Below are 11,828 nucleotides of genomic sequence, written 5' to 3' on the forward strand. Positions count from 1 at the left end.
TGTTACAGCTTATGTTCAAAACGACATGCATTTCAACAATAAAACACTTTACACAAAATAGGTGTTCAAACTAGGGCTGTCACTCGATTTAAATTTTTAATCGTGTTAATTACCGCTTAAAAATTAATTAATCGTAATTAATCGCAATTAATCGCAATTCAAACCATCTATAAAATATGCCATATTTTTCTGTAAATTATATATATATTCTGTAAAATAATTTGTTGGAATGGAAAGATAAGACATAAGATGGATATATATATATTTAACATACGGTACATAAGGACTGTAGTGGGCATTTCACTTTACTGTCATTTAAATCTGTCTATGCGGTCCTCACTCCGAAGCGTCTACTTTTTCCAAAGCTAGACAGCTAGTGAACGATGCCTTAATAATCAGTCTTCTTCCTTTTTCATCTGATTTATTAATAAAATGGCCTCAAACCATTGTCCTCTTTAGACCGTAGTGAAACTACAAAAAAAAAAGTACACAAGCATTGCATTAGCAACAACGTTAGCTTAGCACGCTATACAGGTTCACTAAACATAAACAAAAAGCGTCTCATACAAAAAATATAACATTTCGCTTACTAACATAATATGTACATTCTTTACAACAACCATACTTACGGACAAATCTTGTCCAAGGATCATATAAGCACAACATTACAACGTAGGCGTCAGCCCGAGACGTCGTGCAGCCATATTGAACTGGCAAGAAAGCAATAAACCATGTCCCAAAGCGACCACAAGAGTTCGCTGTTAGACAGCACAAAAAACCTTGCTGTAAAACTTACCAAAAGGCAGAATACTATCTGAGTGGGACATGTGCGTTAATTGCGTCAAATATTTTAACGTGATTAATTTAAAAAATTGATTACCGTGCGTTAACGCGATAATTTTGACAGCCCTAGTTCAAACGTCTATCTAGTCTGATAAATATGTAAATTTAGTAGATTACATTTTCCTAACCAAAGTCTGCTAGTTTAAATGCTACAAATGCTTACCTATTTACAATTCTCATAGCAAATCTCTCCCATGTAACTCCACAAACTGTAGCTGTAGAATTAATTACAAATGCATACACAAACATATTAGCTGAAGCAACTTACAGCCTTATGTGGGCCAAACCGGAGTGCAGCTGGCCTTCATGTCAGACGTGAGTCTGCTGCTCAGTCATACAAGGCGAGACCCAGCGCTGCCACTAGAGGGCAGTGTATCCTCCATAATTAAACATATTACAGTACTTTTGGACTTTTTGAATAGTTACTTTGGGGTACTTAGAGTGTTAATTCCAACTTGCGCGGAAATTCATTCTACGGTGCAAGCGTAAGAACGGAACTCGTTTGTAACCCGGGGACTACCTGTTTGTGTGTGTGTGTGTGTGTGTGTGTGTAAATATATAAAATATATATATATACACACATACACACAAAGTGTTCCTCACTTGCTTTTTTATTGTGGCAACAAACTAAATGCACAACAATACAACTAACTCGCTTCCTCTTATAGGAGACACTCATTTTTACGGACATTACAATCGTCATCGTTCTGTGTCATTCTGTCATAAAACGTTTTAAATGGGCTAACATAAGAATTGGTTTTACCACACAATGTCTGTAAATTACTGATTGCATTCTGTGTGTGTGTTAGTAGTAAAAAGTACCATAATTTCCCGAATATAAGGCGCGCCCGTGTAAAATGCGCACCCCAAATTTACTTGTAAAATCTAGGGGAAATTATTGTACCCGTTTATAACGCACACCCTAATTTTAGCACCAATAAATAGAAGAATACAAGAAAACAGAGCTAGTGTACAGATACAGAAATGTCATTTTACTGACTGGTGAAACACAGCACAAGCATAGCACATTGGTAGTTCAAAACATTACCATAAACTGACAATATTTACGGTAATAATATGATTTGACAAGTTCTCCAACTTACCAGAATCTAGGAGAAAACAAAACAGATGTGACTTTTCTTTTAAAGGCTGCTGTATAACTTGCTCGTTTCATCATGATGAATAAATTTTTCTTCCATGGATTGATACAGTAAAATGAAAGTGAGAACGTAAATCGGAAATCCGTGAGAGCTCATCGCTGTTGACACGACAGTAACAATAGGAACTATTGTCATTTGGGTTTGAGTTTCCCGAGGGACAGATATAGTTGACGGACACAGGAAGTGTGTGCTTACGTTTGTTATGGTCCGAGTTGTGGAGCTGCATTAAACGTTGACTCAAATGAGTTCAACAAACTAAATTCTGTGCTTTACGAAGAGTGAAAAAAGCAGAATTTAACACAGACGAAATCATTCGGCCGATTAGAGTGAAGTATTACCGAAACAAAATGGTGACGTCACATACCGTGATGGTCGGCAACAGGTCGCCGCATACGTTTCTTCAACACAACGTGGCCGTGTCAATAAAAAAAAAATAGGTTCATATATATATGTTAATATATATATATATATATATATATGTCTCCATCCATGTACCCGTTTATAGTGCGCACCATGATTTTACAAGTTGATTTTGCGGGGGGTGCGCGTTATATTTGGGAAATTACGGTAATTTTTATATATACTTAAATGCTACATGACCGTAATGCACAGTAGTTTTACTGTTTAATACACAAAGGATACCCTACAGCACATGCAGTTCTTTTTTTATTTGGTTTATTCTTATTTTAATATTTTAAAGCTACATGCCGATTGGTCTGTATAAGCACACCAGAGATGCAACAATACAGGTAAGTCACGGTTCAGTACGATTTTCGATACAAGGGAAGTGATTTTCGATTCAATACATTTAATGCTCTGAAACAAAAAAAATTTTTTTTTTTTTTTTTTTTTTAAATGCCAACAAGCAAAAATAATAATGCCATCATGTTAACATGCATTATAGTGCATAACATTTATGTGCTTACTTCTTACTGATCCGAAGAAATTTTGTATAAAAGTGCTGAGAACAATCTTTACTGTTTGTAAAGTGAGGCGGGGCACACTGTTGATTGATGTTACTCTCTTGTATGTAGCAGGTATGTTTACCACATGAGAAAAACGTCCTATTTGTGGTCCGAGTCCATCTGTGTTACGTACTATATTAACCATAATTGCATCATTTTAGTCACTGGTATGGATTGATTTGGCCTGCTTCCATTCAGTCATGGCAGTTTTTAATTCATCGATGCAGGATATGGACTACGCGTCTCATGATCATTCTGGGCTCACGCAGCCAATGGCATGGGATCTAACGTAGCACATCTGGGTTCCTATTTGATATCTAGTGTGCGCGCACGAGTGTTGTCGGGCATTAAAAAAAGTTAACAAACGCCACAGAAGTCACATCTGCTCATTACTGCACAACACCAGCATTTGACAATCGACTTTCATAAACAGGACGGGTTTGAAGTGGAGCGGTCTTAATTTGCCAATCATTGTTCATCATCTAACCGTGAGTGAGCGCTCTGTGACCTACGGTGTTAACCTGTCTGTTGTTAAAGCGAGGTTATTCGTAGCAGCCAAGTCGGCAAAAGTATATTGGCGGAATTTGTTCTACATATCCGTAAAGACGGTCTTTATCTAATATATACGAGTGGGGATAGCATAACAGCTCACCCAAAATGCCGCTAAACAACAGATCTGTACAATATTGAAGCCGGCAAGTTAAGTTTGTCTTTCCTCATGAGCAATGATCTTCATGCGCCACAGCTCCCACCTTTCATGCAGTTTGGAGGAGGAGTGAAGGAGGGGGGCTTATAGCGGCAGAGTTTGTTTTTCAAGGCAAAGCTGCGCCAGGCATTTTAGCGAGAGAGACGACAAAAATTAATTCGTAAAATACATTTTGGGAGCTTTTTATTTGGATGGAATGTTTTTGCGTATTGAATCGAAGAGGGCTTATCGAACAGTTCAATATAAAACAGTATTGTTGCATCCTTAAAGCACACAGTATTGTTGTTCTAATAAAGAAGTGTATGTTTAAGTATATGGGACTTGTTTTTCTTTTTACTGTAGTATCGAAATCGTATCGGGAATCATGGAATTTGAACGGTATCGGCATCAACTACTACATTTCCGGTATCGTGACACATCCTACTGGTCAGCAAGTCGCTGTTGGCCCGTGGGCCGTAGCTTGGACACACCTATATCTGTATTTTCTGTCATTTCTGTCGCTCTCGTGTTTGTTTCTTTAAAAAGGAGTGCATGTCTGGCTCCCACTTTATCATAATGGTGCTCATGAAGTGACTTGTGTGTGCCCACAGGTTTCTGAGTCGTCTCTCCACAGAGAAGAGGTGCAGAAATGTCGGCGAGCAGGACTAACGAGGCTCGCTTTCCCGGACAAGCGACAAAGAAAGTCTGTGTCCCCCCCTCCATCTGTCTATGTAATGGAAATATATAGATTGACACACATCTGCTGTGTTATCTATATATTTATATGTGTATATAATGAAACTCCACTCTGAAAGAAATGAAATGATGGGAGTCGAAGGTCCTTCGGATGTGGAGGCTGTAGTTCCTTGCCCTAACCCTGACCTGACGTACCTTCTCATCTCTCCCTGTTCGTCTTCCTGCGCTGTTCATTTTTTGTAAGGTTTTGTTTGGAAACAGAATTTGAGACGTTAGTCAGTTCTTGTTTTTCCTCACTGGGGGAACATCTCAAATCATCTCTTCCCTTCTCACTACTTAATCACGTCACCTTCTCCTTGTTTGATAATGTAAACCTGAAAACTCTTCTCCCTTTTTGTTTCTGATGAGATAAATGAAAAAACCTTGAACCCTTATTTACTGAAAGGTGGACTGTTGGATTTTTTTTCTTTTTTCTCTCTCTCCCTCTGGTGGTTAGGAGATTGCCTGGTGAATTTATAAGCAAGCTGATGGCAACAGTCTGTTGTAGATTGATACTCTGGCTCGCTCCCTCTGTTTAGAGCTATGACTTATTATAAAATCTGTTGTAAAACCCATGGTCTTCTCCAGAAATACCAATAAAAACGTTACACAACTGACTTTTCTGTCATTTTGGGTAAATGCAAATGTTGACTTTGTGTTGGAATTGCAGGTGAGATTGTTGAAAGGTTTTTTTTTTTTTTTTTTTTAAGGAGGGGTGTACAGTAGTATTTCTGAAGTAAGGGTGTGGCAGTTCTAATTCCCTGGCATGTTCTTTCCTGACTGAGTGAATTTTACGTTCTGTTGAACAGACATCATGCGTTCAAATTCTCTAAACTGCTGAAGTCACCATTAGGTTTTGGCGGAAGCAAAACTTTATTGGGGTTCGATGAGTAAGCCTTAGGGTTTCAGTTAAGGTTAAACGCAGAGCCCTATTTTGTACGATGACTAAATCTAGGTTTTAGACCAGGTTTTGGACTGGTTTGCCCTCAATTGACAGGCTTTAAGCCATTTCTCTACTGCTAGACCTCTAATGGGAGGGGAAATCTGTTTGCTCGGTGGAAGTGTACTCTCACTTGGTATGAGGAAGTATAACAGACCTACAGGCAGCGCGAACTGTGTAGATAATTAAAACATTTGCGTCATTTTATGTCATGAAAATAGTATGTGATGCAAGGATGTGCCAATAAAATGAAGACTGCAGACATGAAAACGAGTGAAAACAGCAAATGGCAAAATTATTTGTAGTAAATTAGAAATCAAATTTGAACAGGAATTCCCTTGGACGTTAGCTTGCTAGGTTTTAAATTTGTTAAAAATAAAAAATAAAAAGCTCTATTATGAAATTCCGAAGGGTTCGATGAATGCACTTGTGAAACTCGTGGGGTTCGATACCTTTACCAAGTTTAAGAACCACTGGTTTACTCTTATCAATTTGTGTAGATTAAGGAATTATACCTGATCATGCAGAAAACTTTTAGTTTGCCATTACCGATCACATATTGGGTGCTATGTTTGAATTCCAATATCTGATTTAACATTTTAAATTACTTGATTGAAAATACAGTAACAACGTTAGTATATACAGTGGAAATCAATTTGGTAATTTGGTGACACAAAGCTGGGAAAAAAAGACTACATTGTGTATGTAGTCTGGTCACAATGAAAAATAATTGAGGCTTCACCTGTTGAACCAGTAGAACTTGCATGGTTAGATTGCATTGTCATGAGGAAGCTGAATTGGTTTGAGAAATCCCTTGAAAGAGTTTAAACTTCAGCCAAAACTGTGCACGTAATATTGTTACCAGTTGTACAAGGGTTTAATACAGGGGTATCAATGTGAAATCCTTCCACCTTCATTTGTTAAACACAATCAGAATCGGTTAAAAGATTTTTTTTTTTTTCTAACCTGTACTGCTCTGCCATTAAGACAAGGAGAATGGAAATATGAGTGTTCTTATGGTCTGAACAGTTTGAATGTGCCACATGGGAGTTTGATAACTCTCGTGGTTGTTCATTGTTTTATTAGGAGAAATCGACGAACAGGAAGGGTATTAGATGGGACAGAAAGAAAGGAAGCAAAAGAGGAAAAGAACAAAAAATACATTATTAGACTCTTATGCTACCTAAGAACATAATGGTACTTTTAATATTTACCCCGGGGGCACCATGTGAGGGGCCTTGTAACTAAAGAAAAAGGAGGGGAGGTAAGTTTCAAAAAGAAACATGATTAAGCAGGGTGGGGCGCACATAATTCCATCAATGTCAGGGAACGCAGCAAAAAGGATTGGTTTTAAAATGTTTTAACTTATTTACAGCCATTGACAGCAAAAGGATGTCAATCATTTTGATTGGGAGGGCTAGCAGCCCCCCAGTCAAACTGGCTTTCATCAATAGGATGCGACGGTTGTGCTTATCTACTGTATGTATTTTTGCTTTTTTAGATTTTGGTTGTTGTGGCGGCTATTTTAGCTACTATATGACTAATGTTGTACTCAATTTGGATGTAAACCTTTGAATACACATGCTTACAGTGGGGCAAATAAGTAGTCAACCACTAATTGTGCAAGTTCTCCCACTTGAAAATATTAGAGGCCTGCAATTGTGAACATGGGTAAACCTCAACCATGAGAGACAATGTAGGGGGGGGGGGGGGGGACAATCACATTGTTTGATTTTTAAAGAATTTGCAAATCATGGTGGAAAATAAGTATTTGGTCAATACCAAAACTTCATCTCAATACTTTGTTGTGTACCCTTTGTTGGCAATAAAGGAGGCCAAATGTTTTTACAAGCTTTTCACACACTTGTTGCTGGTATTTTGGCCCTTTCCTCCATGCAGATCTCCTCTAGAGCAGTGATGTTTTGGGGCTGCCGTTAGGAAACACGGACTTTCAACTCCCTCCACAGATTTTCTATGGGGTTGAGATCTGGAGACTGGCTAGGCCACTCCAGGAACTTGACATGCTTCGTACGAAGCTACTCCTTTGTTGCCCAGACTCTGTGTTTGGGATCAGTCATGCTGAAAGACCCAGCCACGTCTCATCTTCAATCCCCTTGCAGATGGAAGGAGATTTTCACTCAAAATCTCTCGATACATGGCCCCATTCCTTTACACAGATCAGTCGTCCTGGTCCCTTTGCAGAAAAACAGCCCCAAAGCATGAGGTTTAAACCCCCATGCTTCACAGTGGGTATGGTGTTCTTCGGATGCAATTCAGTATTCTTTCTCCTCCAAACACGAGAACCTGTGTTTCTACCAAAAAGTTCTATTTTGGTTTCATCTGACCATAACACATTCTCTCAGTCCTCTTCTGGATCATCCAAATGCTCTCTAGCGAACCGCAAACAAGCCTGGACGTGTACTTTCTTCAGCAGGGGGACACGTCTGGCAGTGCAGGATTTGAGTCCCTGGCGGCGCATTGTAGCCTTTGTTACTGTGGTCCCAGCTCTCTGTAGGTCATTCACTAGGTCCCCCGTGTGGTTCTGGGATTTTTGCTCACCGTTCTTATCATTTTGAAGCCACGGGGTGAGATCTTGCATGGAGCCCCAGATCAAGGGAGATTATCAGTGATCTTGTATGTCTTCCATTTTCTAATAATTGCTCCCTCAGTTGATTTCTTTACACCAAGCGTTTTACCTATTGCAGATTGTCTTCCCAGCCTGGTGCAGGTCTACAATTTTGTCTCTGGTGTCCTTCGACAGCTGTTTGGTCTTGGCCATAGTGGAGTTTGGAGTGTGACTGAGAATGTGGACAGGTGTCTTTTATACCGATAATGAGTTAAAACAGGTGCCATTAATACAGGTAACGAGTGGAGCCTCGTTAGACCGCTTTGACAGCCAGAAATCTTGCTTGTTTGTAGGTGACCAAATACTTATTTTCTACTCTAATTAGGAAATAAATTCTTTAAAAATCAAACAATGTGATTTTCTGTTTGTTTTTTTCCACATTCTGTCTCTCATGGTTGAGGTTTACCCATGTTGACAATTACAGGCCTCTCTAATCTTTTCAAGTAGGAGAACTTGCACAATTGGTAGTTGACTAAATACTTACTTTTTTTTTTCCCCTTACTCCTGGCCGCAATATTTCATTAAAATCTATTCATTGCAGGGTTCCCACAGGTCCTTAAAAAGTCTAAAATGTCTTAAATTTAAAATCCAGGTCAAGGTCTTAAATTGTCTTAAATTTATAAGAAATTTGCAGCAGGTATTAAATTTCCAGACGATGAAAGCCAGGGAAATCACTTATCTGCAATAAAACTTATAATGGAGTGTATTTGTTTTGTTAATGGGCGTGTATTAAATATGAGAGTTTGGAATTCATGTTAGATGGTACATAGTCCGCAACCTCGGTGTATGGCAGCGACTTGAGTGGTCGCTTTGACGCCATTTCGTGGTTATTCACAGTTTGAGGTGAGCAGGAATATGCAGAGATAGGTGTAAATTCAGTCAAAAACAGATGGAAGATGGTGTATTTAAGAGGTGGTTGGCCCCTGGTGGAAATAACACCATTGCCCAGTGCAAAGTAGGGATGTGACAATTTTTCAAAAGGGTGATGTATCATGGTACTTTGTCGCCCAAAAGGATATCAATATGCTCCCACCAAGAATCAATATATCGTTTATAAAAAGTGTCACTGTTAAAAAAAAAAAAAATCTCCCATTAGAATAGAGATGGGTAGTTACACGTTACATGTACTCGGTTACATTCACTTGAGTAACTTGAAAAATGTATTTCTAAGAGTAGTTTTACTAAGCTATGCTTTTTACTTGAGTAGATTTGTTAAGAAAAAACGCTACACTTACTCTGCTACTTTTGGCTACACACTAGTTGTTACATTTTTCCTCTTTATTCTACGTATTATATATATATATTTTTTTGTTTTTGTTTTTGTTTTTTTTGCCAGCGATGCCAAGTAGCTCTAGTAGTCGCAAGTAGCTCTACTGATTTCACCAATGGGACGTCACAACAGTAATCTCCATTATACCAATCAGACACAAGTTTGCCTTTCTAGCTTCACGCCAGCCTGTTCAATCATGTGGTGTCTTTAAAGCACAGTAAAAAATGAAGTATTTGATATAAAGCACTGCCCTTAATATTACTCGAAAGTGCAGATTTTAACCTCTCTCCCAGTTTTTATTTGGCGCCGATTTACCACGGAAAACTGGAGATGTGATCCTTTTAATTTCAAAATACTAATAATGAAGGAACAATTCAAACAAACTATTTTCTCCACCAGAGGGCACTCATGCCCTTTAGACGAATAATGCTTCATTTATGTACTTTTTTTCTCATCGGAATTGAATGTTTTTTGTTTTTTTATTTTATTTATTTGGCTTAATGTGGTTATGTAATGGGTTATTGTACAGTATCATTATAACAACTGTTGATATCCAAGAAAAATATAAGCAGCTACTCACAATGTTACTCATTACTTGAGTATTCTTTTCACCAAATACATTTTTACTTGTACTTGAGTACAGTTTTTGCACAGTTACAGTGGGGCAAATAAGTATTTAGTCAACCACCAATAGTGCAAGTTCTCCTACTTGAAAAGATTAGAGAGGCCTGTAATTGTCAACATGGGTAAACCTCAACCATGAGAGACAGAATGTGGAAAAAAAAAAAAGAAAATCACGTGTGATTTTTAAAGAATTTATTTCCAAATTAGAGTGGAAAATAAGTATTTGGTCACCTACAAACAAGCAAGATTTCTGGCTGTCAAAGAGGTCTAACTTCTTCTAAAGAGGTCTAACGAGGCTCCACTTATTGCCTGTATAAATGGCACCTGTTTTAACTCATTATCGGTATAAAAGACACCTGTCCACAATCTCAGTCAGTCACACTCCAAACTCCACTATGGCCAAGACCAAAGAGCTGTCGAAGAACACCAGAGACAAAATTGTAGACCTGCACAAGGCTGGTAAGCTTGAATCTGAAATAGGTAAAACGCTGGGTGTAAAGAAATCAACTGTGGGAGCAATCATTAGAAAATGGAAGACATACAAGATCACTGATCATCTCCCTCGAACTGGGGCTCCATGGAAGATAGCACCCCGTGGCGTCAAAATGATAACAAGAACGGTGAGCAAAAATCCCAGAACCACACGGGGGGACCTAGTGAATGACCTACAGAGAGCTGGGACTATCAGTAACACAATGCGCTGCCAGGGACTCAAATCCTGCACTGCCAGACGTGTCCCCATGCTGAAGAAAGTACACGTCCAGGCCCGTCTGCGGTTCGCTAGAGAGCAACTGGATGATCCAGAAGAGGACTGGGAGAATGTGTTATGGTTAGATAAAACGAAAATAGAACTTTTTGGTAGAAACACAGGTTCTCGTGTTTTGGAGGAGAAAGAATACTAAATTGCATCCAAAGAACACCATACCCATTGTGAAGCATGGGGGTGGAAACATGCTTTGGGGCTGTTTTTCCGCAAATGGACCACGACGACTGATCTGTGTAAAGGAAAGAATGAGTGGGGCCATGTATCAAGAGATTTTGAGTGAAAATCTCCTTCCATCGTTGAAGATGAGATGTGGCTGGGTCTTTCAGCATGACAATGATCCCAAACACACATAGCCAGGGCAACAAAGGAGTAGCTTCGTAAGAAGCATTTCAAGGTACTGGAGTGGCCTAGCCAGTCTCTAGATCTAAACCCCATAGAAAATCTGTGGAGGAAGTTGAAAGTCCGTGTTGCTCAACGACAGACAAAGTATTGAGATGAACTTTTGGTATTGACCAAATACTTCTTTTCCACCATAATTTGCAAATAAATTCTTTAAAAATCAAACAATGTGATTTTCTGTTGTTTTTTTCCACATTCTGTCTTTCATGGTTGAGGTTTGCCCATGTTGCCAATTACAGGGCCTCTCTAATATTTTCAAGTGGGAGAACTTGGACAATTATTGGTTGACTAAATACTTATTTGCCCCACTGTAATTGAGTAATATTATTTTGAAGTAACACTACTCTTACTTGAGTAAAGTTTTTCGTTATTCTACCCATCTCTGATTAGAATACGTTAGCTCACTGGCTGTCATTAGGAATTGGACGTCTTGCTCAGTCAATGGGACTGAAACCAGAGCGTTCACAGCCAGTCTTTTGTGGCCATTTACAGGTCACTTCCAGTTCATTATAGGGCATTTATATGTCACTTCCTGTTAATTTTGAGTCCCTTACTATTCATTTTGGGACATTCATGAAGCAGTAACCTAAAACCAACAGGAAATGGCCTAAAATGCCCCAAAATTAATTTCCTTACTGCTAACACTGTTTGCTAACACTTCGAACAGATTGAACATCTACTAGTGATAAACTCATTCCAATTCATAGCAGAAGGATATAAAGTGCTGTTTTGTTTTGTTCATTAGTTGTTTTGTAGAATATCCTAGAATAATTTCCTTATAATTGTTTTATTGCCAGATCATGAGATCTTTGTTA

The 11,828-nt window shown here is 38.7% G+C and overlaps 1 protein-coding gene across 3 annotated transcripts in view; it reads left to right on the forward strand.

Annotated features, from left to right (window-relative positions):
• csnk1a1 (casein kinase 1, alpha 1) overlaps positions 1-5,005 on the forward strand; it is a 65,935-nt gene extending 60,930 nt beyond the window's left edge. For all 3 annotated transcript variants that reach the window (XM_057849942.1, XM_057849939.1, XM_057849943.1), the window contains one exon: positions 4,265-5,005. In XM_057849942.1, the coding sequence (XP_057705925.1) occupies positions 4,265-4,272 (8 nt within the window). In that variant the 3' untranslated portion in view covers positions 4,273-5,005. The remainder of the gene's footprint in view (positions 1-4,264) is intronic.
• Positions 5,006-11,828: the final 6,823 nt, after the last annotated feature.

The sequence above is a fragment of the Corythoichthys intestinalis genome, chromosome 11 (assembly GCF_030265065.1).
Source record: "Corythoichthys intestinalis isolate RoL2023-P3 chromosome 11, ASM3026506v1, whole genome shotgun sequence".
In the NCBI taxonomy this organism is placed as follows: domain Eukaryota; kingdom Metazoa; phylum Chordata; class Actinopteri; order Syngnathiformes; family Syngnathidae; genus Corythoichthys; species Corythoichthys intestinalis.